Here is a 17,681-nt window from a genome sequence, read left to right as displayed (position 1 = left end):
TGTAGTGGGACCCTTATATGTTTATGTTATATCATACACAAACTTAAGCAGTTTTAATCCCTTTTTTAAAGATCATAATTAATAAGCTAGGATGACCAGTCGTTGTAAAATTTAAACAGATGAAGGCGAATGACCCGAAAGCGCGGAGATTAGGGGCAGGCAGTGTTCATCTGTCTTTCGGTTTTTTTCTTTATAGGGAAAAGGACAAATCTCAATGCACAAGATTTTAGACTTTTTTTTTTTTTTTTTTTACTTTTTTTTTTTCGTAAAAAATTTATTTATTGACTCATATCTGTTATTTTATGATCATAAAAGAATAACTTTTTCCCTACTCCGAAACTTGTATGAATTCTATGAAAGGAATCCCTATTAATAAAACTAAACCATCATGTAGAGCAATTAAGGAATAAGAAAAAAGACTACACACGGTGCATGCAATAGTACTGTTGAGAGTTCATAAGCCACTTGGGAGAGCTCACAAACAACAAGGGAGAGTTTCTAAAAAACAGAAGAAGGCATAGACTTGAGATTAAGAAAATGGGAGAGTGGTGATTTTTGGAGTTGATGATCTAAAATACTTGGTAAGCTGAGAAAGAATACACAAGAAATTTCAAAATCTTGGACAAAGATAGAGGAGGATAGACGAAAAGGAAAAATCTCTAGAGGGCATTTCTGCAAGGAAGGGGAAGGGGAAGGAAAAATTTCACCTATTTTTTCTTTAGACTTTGTTTGAGAGTTTGGAGGGGAAGGGAAAAAAAGAGAATTCAAGGGGGAGGGAGGGGAAGGAAAGGAAGGAAATTGAAGGGTATTCTCTTTTCTTGTTTGGGAGTTAAAAAATGATAAGGGAGAAAATTAGAGGGTTAATGAGATATTTTTACCATTTTATCCCATTTTTAAAATTAATGTAATTATTATATTTTACAAATTAAATTAAATTAAATTTAAAATTTCTAACAAAATTATTTATGTACTTTTCACAATACTAAAAAGATCATATTTTCGACGAAATTTCTACATTGTAAATGACAAAAATTTCGTCAAAAAATTATTTTTTCATCGAAATGCCACAGAATTTTTTCTTCGATGAAAATTTTTACAAAAATAAATTTTCTATCGAAATTTTTGACGAAATTTAATTTCCGTCAAAAGTTTAACGAAATTTTCTCCATCAAATGTTTTAAATGAAAAAAGAATTTCGTAAAAAAATTTGATGAAATGTAAGCATTTTATGAAATAAAATAATAATGAGTGATTGCCCCCAATTTAACTGTATAACTATATCGTTATGCATTCATACTAAAAAAAAAATTAAAAGAGACGAAATTATTTCCAATTATGTGATTGTTAAGTGAGAAGGAAAAACTCAAAATCATCCCAATTAGTTATTTTAATAATTGAAAAAAGTATTAAATATTTATATATTCCTAATATAACAATACACTTACTTTTTATTTAATATTTTTTACTAAGTATTAGGAAAATTAATAAGAGAATATTTTAAGAAGACATAATAAGTTTCTAATACCTTGAGAAGTTAAAATACATTTTAGGTATTTACAAGAAAGAGATGTCCAAGTTTTACCACTTTCGCTCTTTCTAACTAATTTGCGGTTTATATACAATTGTGGAAGCAGAAATTTGAACAATGAGAACCGATTGATATAGTTTTAACAATGAACATGGATCATGTGACTTACTTCCTAACAAATCAAATTGAGCATCAATACAACAATAACAACGATGTCTTATATCAGGAGGGGGAGTTGACTACATGAATTATAATCCATGCCATTGAATTCTATCAAAAATAAAACTAACAACAAAACCATTTAAAGCAAGGTTTTTTTTTATGATTTCTCGTAAAGTTTTCTCAGTTTTCCTCTACTTGTTATTCAAGAACGGTGAATAAGTAGGCCATGACATGGGTAGGTATGGAAAATCGGATACCTCTATTCATTATTAACTCCAAATTCTTCAATCCAGTGAAAGGAGTAGACCGACCATCCAGTAGAGCAGGAACCACAGACAGAGCCTAGGAAAAATCAAAGGCCGACAAAGAAATTAGTTCAAAGTACAGTAAGCAATCAACTACTAATTAATTCAATGGCCTTGGTCATTGGACAAAGTAATATACTTGCTTGAATGATTTGAGGTGATAAGGATAAAAACTTTGCACTCTCCATCGCTTCAAACAATTTACTCAGCTTAAGAGACAAATTAGTGGCCTTGGTGAATTCTTCATGGAGCCGAAAACCGCCCAAATCAATATTGACTCTCTCTACAAAGGGAAGGTTCTCCTTCCCCTTAATGGAAAAATCATAAAGATAACAGTTGTCACTATAGCTAAAAGATTGAAGCTTTGGAGTAAAAAGCTCAATCGCAAAGTCTGATTCCTTTCACATATTGGATATGGTCAAGTCTGTTAGTTGGGGAGCATGGATTTGAAACTTCTGAATTTTTTCAACGTAAGAACAATCAAGTAGTGACAGACACCTTAAACTGGGACAACCGCTGAAAGGATCATTCTCCTCGACCCTATACTTGAACTCGCATTGAAAAGGATGCAAGTGTTGTGGGGAAACAGAATCAAACATTGCGCTGTCAGTTGCTAAGTATGCCAAGTGGAGGGTGGTGAGGGAGCGACCAGCAGAGAGTTGAGGTAGATTCCCAATAAAACATTCAGCAAGGATGCTCAGATCCTAAATGTCCGTTGGTTTAACGTAGTCAATGATGGAATCTACGATGTCCACATCATCATCATAAAGATCATGGTCGCACACAAGTTGAAGCATATTGAGATTGGTGGAAGCGTCTCTGCGGGACAACATGCTTCACGAAACACCAAAAAATGACATAATCATCGAAGGATGAGTCGAGGAAATTAAGGACGAGGAGGAAAGTCCAAAGATACCTCCATCGCTTGCTAAGAACACTCATTTGAACTGTTGTTTTTATGTCCATAAAGAAAGTATGTGATGGATCATTTCATCTGGCAAGTTACCCAGTCTGTCCTCCTTCATTTTGCTCTTATTCTTTGTGTTGATGTTTTCATGTGTTTCCACCCTCCAACTCTCCTCCTCTTCTTCAAGTTCAATTGAAGGCTTCATCTTCCTACAAAAGGATCAAAAAAAAAAACCCTTTACTTCTACTTCTACTTCTATTTCATTCTTGTTCTCCTTCTCGGCCTACAGAGCTGCTCAATTCCTTTAGAGTTGTTGTTTATATAGATATTAATTTCCTTGAAAAAAAAACCTTCATATTTAATGCTGATTCTAAAGAAATTTGCCAATCAATCAAATAATTCGTCCTTATAATGCATTGAAACTTGTTGGGCCAAAAAGTGAGATTAGTCTGTTTACCGTTTTTAGCAAGTTGTACATGACCATATATATGTTTTACTTTTCTTATTCAATATAAAAGTATTATCAAAATAATCGATTGAGATGATTTAGAATCATTCCTTCTCATTTATTAATTTTTTATTCTTTGAAAAATCCAAATTATTAAGAATATGTTTTGAGATAATGTATGAATACTCTATTTCCTTGACATTGATGATTGCTGCCCTGAAATGTAGCCCACTAAATGCCTGTTGCCCTCTTCATCACAAACAAAATGTTGTACTAAATAAGAATTCATTCTAAAATACACTATTTTTGGAACAGTTATCAAACTCTTATGTTTTTTTGACACTTTTTTACCAATCTGCCACGTAAATATTATTTTTTATCAAACTACCACTTGTTGAAGTTTGCTGGGACTAGTAGCAAATTTTGTAGTCTATAATTTTGTGACATGTGACACACTTTCGCAGAAAAAGCTGACTGTCACATGTCCAAGTTCGCTGCGACTTAGTCGAGCGAACTTGGTAGCCAATAATTCTATGACACGTGGCACATTTTCGCAGAAAAAGATATATAATTGGACTAAGTTCGCTATTAGGGATAGCGAACTTGGTGTGCTATGTGACACAATCTCGTTGCCCGATCAGAATTAATGTACCAATCATAATAAAAAAAAAATGAAGGAAAAGAGCTATCTAATTAATGTATCAATCACCAGTCACAATTAGTGTACCAATGAGATTAACTTTTGATTGTACCAATAGCTTCGGAAGGCCATAACTTTTGATTCGGATATCCAAATCATATATTTTTATTTTATTTCACGTAACTTTTTGATATCTACATAATGACATCTCATTTGACATATTTTATATCTCAAAAATATCATTTGAATTTGTAACAATGGTATCACAAACAATTAATGTACTAATCACCAATCACAATTAATGTACCAATCAAAATTAATTATGATTGGTAAATTAGTTGTGATTGGTGATTGATACATTAATTGTGATTAGCAATTGGTACATTAATTAAATAGCTTATTTCCTTCGTTTTCTTTTCTTTCTTTTTTATCGTGATTGGTACATTAATTTTGATCGGAAATGAGATTATACAACATAGCGCACCAAATTCGCTACCCCTCGTAGCAAACTTATTCCAAACAGCTTTTTCTGCAAAATTGTGCCACATGTCACGAAATCATTGGCTATCAAGTCTGTTACCAGTCGTAGCGAACTAGGACACGTGGCAATCAGCTTTTCCTGCGAAAGTGTGCCACGTGTCAAGAAATAATTGGCTACCAAATTCGCTACCAGTCGTAGTGAACTTCAACGCGTGGTAATCTGGTAATTTTATTGTTCGTGTAGCAGTTTGGTATATAAATGCAAAAAACTTGACACATTGGTCACTGTTCCATTTTTTCAATGTACCAGTATTTAAAGTTTTATGGTCATTTATTTATATATTAATAAATAAATTTGACCAAAAAATGTTTTTGTAATGATAATCTAAACAAAGTAAAAAAAATGGTACTAAACACAATTTGAAATGCTACTTTAGGTTTATTCACGAAAAATCACTTTACTTTTAAATTAAATAAAGAAGGTTTTAAAGTATCAAGTTAAATTCTTTTAAAAAAAAAATTAAATGAAGGGGTAATATATATATATATATATATATATATATATGAGGGATTAATATTATTTTTTTAAAAGATATTTAATTGTGTCATTTAAGTCAAAACTACTGTATTATATGATAAGAGAAACATAAATCATAGTAGAAAAAATTGAAATATATTTTTCAATTTAAATATTAAATAAAAAATATTAATTTTAACCGAAATAACTGTTCTTTAAAGGATAAACATTTTTTATAATATTTTTCCCTATATTATAATATATAAAAAAAATTATTTCAAAATAATTTTGTATGTTATTGTTGACAAATGACAATTTAGAAAACATTTAATATTTTAAAAATATTTAAGAATTTTATTTATTAATACTGATTTTATATATCCATAGAAGTGTTAGTATAAAGAGAATGTTTGCAAACAACACTGGTGTTGATCAATCGTCATGGAGGTGCTTCTTCGACCATTCAAAAATTCCTATTTAGTAATTTTTTAATGAGTAATTATTATTATTATTATTATTATTCTATAAGGAGCAGTAAAAACTAATCAAAGCAGTTAATATATATACGAAATATTAAAATGATAAAAGGCTCCATTTATTCTAAATTTTTATATTTTTTATACGAAAAAAATCGAATCATATTATTGGATTATAATAAATATTATTCAACAATAAAAACGATGCAATAACAACGATTCCTTGTCCCAAGAGGGGAAGAGCGGGCTACATGGATTATGATCAAAGTCATTGGACTTCTTTACTGCTTGATTTTCACCAAATCACCAATTGCTCTCGAAATTTAAATTTATAGGAGACCTAAGATCAGCATAATATTGTGTGATCCACGAGTTGATTATCTCGATCTCTTCCTTTCGTTGTCTGACCAACCAGACAGGATCGTTTTCATTTGCAGGAGAAAGATCCAAGCAATGAGATCCTGAAAAATCAAATTTTGTACGTCAACTAAAAAAATTATTTCCATGGTTTCATTTGATTCGTTAAATCGAACATGGTTATGCACTCTCTTACCATGATATATAAGAAAAAGGGTCATAGTCATATATAGAATATAAATACTAGTACTATCAAATCATAAAGACATACCATTAACAGTATGACTGGCTATAAGACTGTCTGATAAGTTGTCCAAAACCCTGACATATATACATAAATTAATGTTGTTAATAAAATATTGTTTTAAAACATGCAATCCATTTAGTTTTGTACTTCAGATTGCTTACCCGCCACTACTATAAGGATCTCTTAGCCCATTTGAGAAAATAATGTTGCTACCAAATCTTTGAAGGACCCGTTTTATATCCTGCCAGTAGCCAAAAGAAAATGTAATTTTCTTGCCTCCATATAATCTTACAATTGAAATTGACATTTATATGCTTAGAACGAGTTCATGTGGATGTTGCATAGAAATCTAAAAATGTAGTACTTACATGACCTCCATAGTAAGTTGTAACCCAATGAGGCCGAGGTGAGACACCATAGTTTCTCTTGCATTGGTCGACAAAGCCCTCTATGTTGAAGGGGTTAGGTGGGAACATGGTATTATTTCCGATGCCAATAGGCATTACCATCTCATTACATGTCTAAATATACAATCATCTTTAATTAGATCAATTAAAGACAGATTTCAACAATCAATATACATGAGATATAACACCAATCATCATGCACAATTTGAATTTTTGTGCATGTATTAATCTAAATTTCAAGAATGTTAACATTGAATTCTTCAAAGAATGTAATTAATGGGTCAGTACTAACGAATTATATATATATATATATATATATATATATTGGCAAAAGAAAAGAAAAAAAAATGAACTAGTTGTAAATGCCATTACCTGCCATCCCCAGTTGTCAAAATCAACTGAATCCGAGGATGGTTCAACGTCATTAACGTTGCTTACACAGTTGTTTTCCCCTTTAGCGGCTTGTGCACCTGCAGATATCTTACTGAGGATATCATTTCCAAAAGAAGCTCCATCAATGGCACCACAGATCTGAGCAACTTGTGTTGTCGGATAAGTATTGTAATCGTATTGAGCCGCATATGAATACATCATTTGCAGGGAGCCTTTCAAGCCTTCAGCGTCAGTTAAGGGACTAACAAAATGATGCAGCATACCATACTCAAAACGAATGGTTTTGTAAACCTTAATAACTCCAAACAAAAAAGTAAAAAAAAAAAAAAAAAAGTGTTTGTACCTGCAAGTGTTGAATCTCTTGCTAAGAATGGAAAGACCATTTGGCTGAGAAGCTACTCTGTCGATTTCAGACCAGGATTTCAGTATAGTTTCATAGCAAGTCTCACTGGTTTCCTGCATATATATGTATTGCATGTCATTAACAAGACTCCTATTAAGCATTTGACGTTAAAAATAAATATAAATATATATATATATATATATATATATATATATATATATATATATATATATATAAAAAAATTCGTTTACAAATATTTTTTACAAATTACATTAAGTATGACCGGTCATACACTTGATTGAATATGACCAGCCATACATTACATAATGTAGTTTATAAATAAAAAATTTGTAAATATAACTTTAAAAAAAAATATCAAACTTAATTTTATAGTATATATTACTCGAAAATCCTTCGTGACAACAGCGTAATAATTATCTTGTGGTCTAATATCATAAAATTCGAGGAGAGGAGCTGACGAGGCTAGGGCACCAAGGGCCAAATGGGGATATTTGAGCCTAAACCATGCAGCGAGCACTGCAAAATAAAAAAATAAAAGAAAAAAAGATATGTAGATAGATATGTCAACACATATTATGAGAGAAAAAAAATGTTGTAACAGTATATACACTATATAAGATTATAAGTGGAACAACTATAAATTTGACTGATCACTAACTTCCACCGTATGAGCCTCCAATTACAATGACCGGAGACTCTTGGGCCTTTAATGTGTTCTTTATATGTACGAGGACTTCCGCATAATCAGCAAGAGCTTGAGCTGAGTTTAAATACCCATAAGTGCTGGCATTTTCAAATGCTTCTTTTTTAGATCCAAATGGAATTGAATCCCCGTAGTAACGGTGCTGATAAGAAAAATAAGAGTACTGTCTTAGATAAGAAATATATAAAACCATTAAGCCCTTAATTATGTAATAACTTGCGTTTTTAGATGAGGTGATTATTTATTTTACCCAAAATATGTTAAAATATTGAATCGGAGTAAAAATAAATAAAAATAAATAACCGTACCTCTATGTGTACTAAGAGAGCACGAAAGGAAGCAGCATTATCGTTCAAAAATCCTTGATTAACAACGGAGGCATCTATTGCTTCCTCTGCACCCAAGTAGGCAAATATGGGAGCGCTAGTTTTGGCGCCGCCCCAGTACTTAGAATTCATCATATACTTTTGTTGAAATGTTGAGTAGCTTTCAGGCCTATAGTTGAAGTGATCCAGTGTCTGATTGTAATAAAATGTTTTGACTTCTTCGGTTTCAGCCAGTGCTGCAGTGTCGTATATCGATGTTTTTCGGCTCCGAGTCACACTCAACCTTGGAATGCTGGTGAGTGATTGTGTTTCAGTGAGACAGGTTGAGTATATGATAAAGATGACAAGAAGCCATTTAAAGGACAAGAGGTGTTCCATTGTGTTATGTCTAAATGAAATTGGACTAGCTGCGTTTGACAAAGGTGTTACTCACCTTTACCTCTTATTTATAGATATGGAGTTTACACGTGGAAATCGGAGTTCTGGACCTTTAATGACCTGTTCAAGGTCTCAAATATGAAGATCGGAGTTCTGGGTTTTTAATGATCTGTTCAAAGGCGCAAATACAAAGATCCTTTGTGTGACTTTCTTTTTGTGTTGACTTTTATTGAGACTTCACGTGTGAAATCAAAGACATGCAACGAGACATCCATATATATTGTTACAATCAACATAATCGATCTAACGGTGAAATTGATTGGTAGTAATATGGATAATAACACTAATTGGTTATTACAATATCCTACCCTTAAAAATATTATTTCTTATCAATTAAAACTATTTGAGAATTGAATTTTTACTTTCCTTTTTTGCCAAAAATAAATAAATTAATGTATGATATTATTTAGTAAATCATTTTGTAATAATGTTATATTTCATAAATATTCAAATAATTATGAATTAAATGCACGATATCATTCTCCTAATCAAGTGGGGTGAAATATTCGATTTATTTTTATAAAAAGGAAAAAAATCAATTATTAAAATGTCTTTATTGACAATAAATTCGAACTTTTTTAAATTTTATGAGATTCAAAAGGTCTTGCTGCAGGAACAGCGAGACCAAAGTGCCCTAGCAAGATTATAGGATGCTGCCTCATTACATATATCGATTTTAAAAATAACAAAAATATGATTAATGATGATATATTGATTTTTACCAAAAAAAATCAAATATTTAATATCATTTTATTACAATAAATATCAAATATTTGATGATTTATTTTATTTCTTTCCTTTTTCAGAGAGAGAATTTGATCGAGCAAAAAGAGAAAAGATAAAATAAAAAATCAAATCATAATAATTTATAATAAATTTAATATTTATAATGATTTTAGAAATTGTGCCTGATAATTAATTTTTTTAATTATTATTTGACTAAACAAATTTAATACTACGTTTTTATAAAAAAAATATTTACGTAAAAAATGTATTAATCTTTGATTGGCTTTTCTCATGAGAGCTTTTTCTCCTTATATGATCAAATTATCTTTGCCAAAACTTTACAGAACTTCCCTTAGAGATATATTAATCTTTTATGACAAGGATAAAATTGAACCCTCATGAGACCTTAGTTGGACTAATTATGTTTGTTTGTTGAACTTTCTTAGCACTACACAGTTCCAAGTATTTGCTTTTCAAGAAATTTTGAACTTAAAAAAAATGGCATTCCAATAAGTAATTAACAAGACATGATCCTATTATACAAAGACATAATTTTTTTAAGGGGGTGTATTGAATTGAGATTTTAATGGATTATTTTTGGACAAAAAAATCCATTGGTATTCAATTAGGATTTTAAAGGATTGAAAAAAAGTTATGTGGTATTCGATTAGGATATTAAAAGATTATTTTAGAGTCCGTCTAAATCCGTTAGTATTCAATCAGGAATATAAATAAAGGAAAAACAATCTTGTGGTATTCAAAAATCTGATGATTTTAATGGATTTTCTATTGGTGTGGATTTTGTGAGACTTTTTAGTGAGAAATATAAATAGGATGCCTCTCTCACAATCTCACTCTAAACCATAGGATTTTTTGAGATTTTTCTATTTTAGTGTCTTCATCTTACTTTGGCGGATCGACCCGCTCGAAACCGAGTTCCGCCATGGGAGCTTCGTCAAAGCTAAAAAATAGCAGATTTTTTAGCGATTTTCATCACAAAACAACCCAGAAACAATAATCCAACAAGATTTTAATATAATCTATATAAAAAAAAACAAATTTTTGAACGATTTTTGAGAGTTTTAGGAAATTTAAAAAATAATTATTCAAGCTATTGGTTGCGATTTTTCTTGGCACAAAAAATATGTGATTTTTATATTAAAAATAACATAAAATAGTGGGAAAATAACAGAGAACGAAAACCCCTAAATCAATTTTTGTTTTACATCAACGAAAAAAATCGATTTAAATAAAGATTGAAATTTTTATAATATGAACCATGTATTTCATAACAGTACATACATGAAAGAAATTCCTTCGCTATAAGAAATAATTTCAAACATTTTTTACGCCAATAGATCACTAAAAACTTATTTTTCAAAAGCCCCAAAGCAATTTAAGGTTTCAATGTATTGATTGAAAATAACTTGAGAAATTTTCTAAACTTTAATGTAATAAAACCCGAAAATTTTGGAATACTCAATGAAAACATGCATATAATATATGGTTAGAAAACTCTCATCACGTAGAACAAAATCCCCAAAGTTTACAAGATCAAATGCAAAAAATTTCAAACAAAATGTTATCATGAATTTTACTGATTGAGAAAATTATATTAGGTTTTACTTTTTTTATTAACATAATTGCATTTTTTTGTTGTGTCTTGTAATTTGAATTTTTGTTAAAAATTCATATGATTTTTTAAAATCTTATAAATCCATATTGTCCTTTCAAATTTTATAAATTCTATTAAAATCCTTTAAAATTTAATCTTATAAAATTTTGATTGTAAAAAAACTCTTTTAAAAAAGTCTTTAAAGTCTCTCCAATTCTAAATAGTCTTTTAAAATCTATACGATTTTTTATCTTCAAAAAATCTTTTAAAATCTTAATCAAATACACCGCCCTTAATATAACTAGTGAATGCCTTTCTAATAGCCATGGCGTAATAATTGGTGATGGATCCAAGTCTTGCAAATGCAAGATAAAATTAAGTGCCTACAATGTATCCTTCCTTGTAAAACAGAATAATAATAAATAAATAAAATTAGAACCCACAAATTCGTCCAAAAATAAAAAAATTAAAAAAAATCATAAAAATAAACCCTAAATCCATCAACATTCATCAAAACGCTAAACTAAACAAGCATCAAAACATAGAATGACCTTATATATCATGTCAATCGAATGAACCCCCTACCCATTTGGTCTACACTTCTTAAATCCGAAAAATAACAACAACAAAATGATGCAAAACGAAGCAAACTTATTGTGGAGGATGAAAAAACTAGTAGGAGACTTTGTCTTCTCAATCCACATGATTGGACGAAGATTTGTGGAGCAAATTCGAGCTGGGGCTTTTCTCTGGAGTTTAATCGATTAGAGTTTAAAAATAACACCCTCTGCCAAATGGGGAGATTTTTAAAAAACTCATCAGCCGCAGTTTAATCGATTAAACTATTATTTTAATCGATTAAATAACTCGATATTTAATCGATTAAGAAAGAGATTTAATAGATTAAACCTCGAGTCAACTTTTTTTTTACGTGTTTTGACCATTTAACCTATTAAATATTGCAGTTAATCGATTAACGAGGGAAATGTTGGTGGGTAGTTTTGAGTAAGGGACAAAATGATTATTAATTAATTAATGAGGGGAAAAATAAATGTATTTTAAGTGTAACAAAATATCCTCTTTTAAGTTTACTCTTTTTTTAAATAATATTTTTATTTGATTGATGCTTATTCAAAAATAAATGTATCTACATAATATATAAAAATATGTGTTTTGTATTAATATTGTATTTATTATTTTATTGTTAATCATTATCAAATTTATTAAAATTTTAATAATGTGTTTCTTTGGAACAAGTTATTAAGTAATATAATAATATTTATTACATTTCCTTAAATAAGCATAATTATTTAAAGAATAATCTTTAATGTATTTTAACTTTTCAAGGTATTAGAAACTTATTATGTCTTCTTCAAATATTCTCTTATTAATTTTCCTAATACTTAGTAAAAAAAATTTAAATAAAAAGTAAGTGTATTTGTTATATTAGGAATATATAAATATTTAATATTTTTCAATTATTAAAATAACTAATTGGGATGATTTTGAGCTTTTCCTTCTCACTTAACAATCACATAATTGGAAATAATTTCATCTCTTTTAATTTTATTTTATTTTATACAGTTAAATTGGGGGCAATCACTTATTATTTCATAAAATGGTTTCATTTCAGAAACTCAATTTGGAATAAAAAATATTAAATGGAATGAAATGAATTAAAATACAAGTAATTGTGTTTCTCTGCTACATGTTAAGAAATAAAGCTACATTTAATACTTTTTAGTAATTATCATAATTAAATCACTAGATTTATTTTGAGTTTTTAAGATACTAAATTTTTTATATTATATAACTTTTTAAAATATTTTATTACTAACTTTTATAATACTCGATAAAGAATAATTAATAAAAAATTAAGTGTATTGGTTATTTTCATATATTATAAATATATCTTATTTTTTATTCAACATATATGTATTATCTCAATAATTGATTGGGGTGATTTTTTATTTACTAAAAATCATTCCTTTTCATTTAATAATTTTTTTTTTTTTTTGATAACATCATTTAATAATTTTTTATTCCTTGAAAAACCCAAATTATTAAGAATATATGTTTTGAGATAATATATTAATACTTTATTTCCTTCATATTGATGATTGCTGATTTGCAGCCAATTGAAGAAATATAGCCCCTACTAAATGCTCCTTCATCACAAACAAATGGCGTACTGAATGAGAATTCATTCTAAAATACACTTTTTTTATGTACTAAAAAAATACACTTTTTTTTTCAATGTACTAGTAACAAAATTTAAAGTTTTATGGTTATTTATTTATTCATTAATAAATTTTTTAAAAAATATTTTAATGTCAACCTAAATAAAAAATGATAATAAACACAATATCAAATTACGTTCAAATTAAATAAATAAGGATAATAAATCCTTTTAATGTATCAATTTTTATTCTTTTTAAAATAGAAAACTAAATAAAAGGGTAAAACATTTTTTTATTAAGTAGATAGATATAAAATAATTTTATATCTTGACAATTTAGAAAATAAAAAATAATATTTTAAAAATATTTCAGAATTTTGTTTGTTAATACTGATTGTATGATTTTTTGTGCAATAACTTAGTGTTTTAAAACTTCATCCCGCTCTCCCGGGTTAAGCCTGACCCTTCTCTCTGAGAGTTAGGGTCACAAGTTAGACTTTATATGCACATCGACCCCTCCGATCTTAAAACTCAGTCGGGTTTCAGTGACTCCCAGGTCAAAGGGGTCAATGGGGGTCACTGCATGTTTTTTTTTTTTTTAAATTCCACGAAACAACGTCGTTTTAGTAAAAAAAATAAAAATAAAAATACTTGCAAACCTAAATCTAATCGTTATCTTCTCTCCTAGTGACCTAGACGTCTTCAATCTTCACCTCACTGTCGTGAATCTTCTAGAAAAGGTAAGAATTTTACTCATTCAAATGAAATCCTTACGGTCGTCGATGGAAAACTAAAACTCATTCTTACTTCCTTTAAATTTTTCTTTGTCAAGAACCTTCTCAAAAGAGGGGTCAACGTAGTAATCCCATTAAAATATGAGTTTTGTACCTTAGTATCTTGATACTTTAATTAGATTATGTAATATTGACTTGTGGTTGTAATTGGTGAATTATATTAAGTATATTTTGAATCTTTAATGATTGGTGGTTTGTTTTTTAATATTTTCATAAAGGATACATATATTTATATTTTTTAATATATAAAACCGGGGGTCAACGTAGTGATCCCGTAACCCCTGACCTCGGCCAGGTCGATGGTCGGGCAGGGTTTTTAAACACTAGGAATAAGAGTAGATCGAAGTGTTATTTAAGTCGTGCAAACATAATTTATATATAAAGGAGAAAGCGGATGTTTATAGACAACACTCAGATTTGATCAATCGTCATGGAGGTGGTTCTCTTCGACCATTCTAAAATGCCTATTGAGTAATTTTGATTTATTATTATTGTTCTATAATTAAGGAGCTTTATAAATTATCAAAGCAGTTAATATAAGAAATACTAAAATGATAAAAGGCTCCATTTATTCTAAATTTTGATGATTTTTATAAGAAAACTAGTAAATATTATTTTCAGTCCTCAGCAAATTTTACGATACTCCGCTTTAGTCCCTAGCAAATAAAAAGGCTATTCGTGATCCTTAAGAAATTCAGAGTGTATCTATTTTAGTCCTTTTGAGGGACTAATGTGTTTTTTTTTTGAATTTGTGAGGGACCACGATTTCAACAAAATGAGTCTGTTTTGAATTTCTTATGGACCACGAATAGCCCTTTTATTTGCTAGAGACTAGAGTGGGCATCGTCAAATTTGATCAGAATCAAAAAGGTAATTTATCCTGAGAAAAAAGATCGAATCACGTTATTGAATTATAATCAATGTTATTCAATATTAACAACGATGCCTCGTCCCAGGAGATGATTATTTCAAAAAAAAAAAACAAGCTTACAATAAAAACGTTCAGAGCAAGGTGGTCTTATGATTTCTCTTGAAGTTTATTCAGTCTTCCTCTCTACCCAGTTATGAACAGGAGAGGATCCATATCCTCATCTAATATAATACCCCTTTTATACCTTCCACAATCAAATCCAGGTGATCCACCAAATAAGTAGGCCATCACATTGATTGGTATGGCAAGAGGGATATGTGTATCCGTTGTTAACTCAAAATTCTTCAAGCTAGTGAAAGGAGAAGACCGACCATCCAGTAGAGCAGGAACTGTAGACAGAGCCTAGGAAAAAACAAAAGACAGACAAGAACTTAGTTAGTTCAAAGTACAGTAACCTAGGAACTAATTACTAAACAAAATCAATGATATAAATTGAATATATATACTTACCACAATGATATAAGCTGATAAGTACACAAACTTTGCACTCCCCATCACTTCAAAAAAATCAATCAGCTTAAGAGACAAATTAGTGGCCCTTGCCATGAATTCATCATAGTGCTGAAAACTGCCTATATCAAAATTCACTTTCTCTATAAAGGGAAGATTCACCTTAATGGAAAAATCATATAGATACTTAGAGTCACTATAGCTAAAAGATTGGAGCTTTGGCGTAAAAAGCTCAATCACGCAGTCTGAATCAAGTTTTTTATGCACTCTCATATTGGATATGCTCAAATCCGTTAGCTGCGGAGCATGGATTTGAAACTTCTGAATTTTGGAAAAGTAAGAACAATCAAGTAGTTGCAGACACCTCAAATTGGGACAACCACTGAAAGGATCAAGCTCTTCGACCCTACTACACATGAACTCACATTGAAAAATATACAAGTGTTGTAGGGAAACAGAATCAAACGTTGTGGTCTCAGTTGCTATGTATGCAAGCTTGAGGGTGGTGAGTGAGTGACAAGCAGAGAGTTGAGGCAGCTTCCTTACACAACATTCAGCAAGGATGCTCAGATCCTGAATGCCCCTTGGTATAAGGTAGTTAATGATGAAATGTACAATGTACACATTAACATCACCATTGCATACAAGTTTAAGCATGTTGAGATTGGTGGAAGCGTCTCTGTGGGACAACACATGCTTCACAAAACACCGGAAAATGACAGGATTATCGAAGGACCAGTCGAGAAAATTGAGGACAGGGAGGGAAGTCCAAAGGTACCTCCATCGCTTGCTCAGAACACTCATTTGAATTGCTGATTTTGCATCCATGAAGAAAAGTATGTGATGGATGGTTTCATCTGACAAGTTACTCAGTCTGTCCTCATTTGAACTCTCCTCCTCTTCTTCTTCAACTTCAATTGAAGGCTTCATCTTCCCACAAAAGAACACAAAAAATAAAACAAAACCTTTACTTCTCTATGTACTTCTATTTCATTCTCTTTCTCCTTCTAGGCCTACAGAGCTGCTGTATTCCTTTAGAGTTGTTTATATTGATATTGATTTCCTTGGCAAAACTACCTATTTAGTGCTGATTTCAGAGAAATTTTTGCCAATCCAATCAGATAATTCATCCATATAATGCAGTGACGCAATCCATGCTGGGCCAAATAATGATATTAGTCTAGTTACCCTTTTCAGTGAGTTGTATATGACCATGCTATCTCATATAATCAATTTTAATGCACTATGCTATTATATTGCCTAAATGGGCACCTTATTTTAATATGATTTTCAAATTCTTTCTAAATTTAAAAATATTATTTAGTATCAATTAAAATGATTTGAGAATTGAATTTTTACTTTCCTTTTTTGCCAAAAAAATTTAAATGTATGATATTATTTAGTAAATCATTTTGTAATTATCATTATATTTCATAAATAATTTTAATAATCAAATAATTATGAATTAAATGCACGATATTATTTTCCTAATTAAGTCATGTGAAATATTTGATTTAGTTTTACTAAAGGAAAAAATATAAATTATTAAAATGTTTTTATTGACAATGAATTCGAACTTTTTTAATTTTAAGAGATCCAAATGAGTCACAGGGGCAGCTAGACCAAAGTGCCCTAGCAAGATCTTAGGATGCTGCCACATTACATATCACGATGTTCAGTTCCAAATATCACTTTTTCTTTCACTCCTATTCCTTCAAGTAAATATTAATTAGCATAAAAAATAATAATAACATAATAATTAAGTTTATGGGTTCGCTTTTTCTGCAGCAGATAAGTTATCTGCAGTAAGTCCAATACGACGTTGTTTTGGGACGAAAATCATGATATTTTTGTAATTTTAATTTATTTTAGGGTTATTATAGTATTTATAATTATAATTTTCTAATCTTTCAATCCCAAAACGACGTCGTTTTGAAAGTAAATGCAGATATCTTATCTGCATTAACTGCAGAAATATTTTTCTGTAAGTTTATATATAACGTAATTATTATTTTTAAAAATAAAATAAAATTTATTTAATCAAATAATAATAAATGTTACAACTAGTTTTAATTTATCTAATGTGATTTTTCTAAATTTCAGTAAATTTAAAAAATATAAAAAATATGGTTAATGATAATATATTGATTTTTTTTCATAAATTTTTTAAATATTTGATATCAATTTATTACAATAAATACCAAATATTTGTTTGATTTTTTCTTTCCTTTTTATAGAGAGAATTCGAACAAAAAGAAAAAAGATAAAATCAATAATTACATCATGAT

General features: G+C 29.6%; 2 protein-coding genes across 2 annotated transcripts; both read right to left on the bottom strand.

Moving 5' to 3' along the window:
- Positions 1-1,888: 1,888 nt before the first annotated feature.
- On the bottom strand, positions 1,889-8,638 carry LOC133288462 (uncharacterized). The gene is made up of 13 exons (XM_061486217.1): positions 8,243-8,638; positions 7,890-8,076; positions 7,614-7,747; positions 7,211-7,323; positions 6,847-7,108; positions 6,436-6,588; positions 6,229-6,308; positions 6,092-6,141; positions 5,804-5,924; positions 2,742-2,829; positions 2,494-2,699; positions 2,139-2,343; positions 1,889-2,032 (listed from the first exon to the last, which is right to left on the bottom strand). The coding sequence occupies exons 1-13, from the start codon at positions 8,636-8,638 to the stop codon at positions 1,889-1,891; spliced, it is 2,139 nt and encodes a 712-aa protein (XP_061342201.1).
- Positions 8,639-15,066: 6,428 nt separating this feature from the next.
- Positions 15,067-16,323, bottom strand: LOC133288461 (F-box/LRR-repeat protein At4g14103-like). The gene is made up of 2 exons (XM_061486216.1): positions 15,394-16,323; positions 15,067-15,285 (listed from the first exon to the last, which is right to left on the bottom strand). The coding sequence occupies exons 1-2, from the start codon at positions 16,321-16,323 to the stop codon at positions 15,067-15,069; spliced, it is 1,149 nt and encodes a 382-aa protein (XP_061342200.1).
- Positions 16,324-17,681: the final 1,358 nt, after the last annotated feature.

Source organism: Gastrolobium bilobum, unplaced genomic scaffold (genome assembly GCF_033153095.1).
Source record: "Gastrolobium bilobum isolate Gb01-03AN ecotype WA unplaced genomic scaffold, APGP_CSIRO_Gbil_v1 utg2184, whole genome shotgun sequence".
Classification (NCBI taxonomy): domain Eukaryota; kingdom Viridiplantae; phylum Streptophyta; class Magnoliopsida; order Fabales; family Fabaceae; genus Gastrolobium; species Gastrolobium bilobum.
Note: the sequence above shows the minus strand (reverse complement) of the source record. Positions and strands in the feature narration are given on the sequence as shown.

Bases quoted from the DNA above. Each gene is read 5' to 3' on its own strand.
- LOC133288461 (XM_061486216.1), bottom strand. From the start codon at position 16,323: ATGAAGCCTTCAATTGAAGTTGAAGAAGAAGAGGAGGAGAGTTCAAAT. The intron at 15,286-15,393 runs GTAAGTATATAT...GTTTTTTCCTAG, and splicing joins TATCAGCTTATATCATTGTG to GCTCTGTCTACAGTTCCTGC.
- LOC133288462 (XM_061486217.1), bottom strand. From the start codon at position 8,638: ATGGAACACCTCTTGTCCTTTAAATGGCTTCTTGTCATCTTTATCATA. The intron at 8,077-8,242 runs GTACGGTTATTT...TTTTCTTATCAG, and splicing joins CTCTCTTAGTACACATAGAG to CACCGTTACTACGGGGATTC. The intron at 6,589-6,846 runs GTAATGGCATTT...TTGTATATTTAG, and splicing joins TTGACAACTGGGGATGGCAG to ACATGTAATGAGATGGTAAT.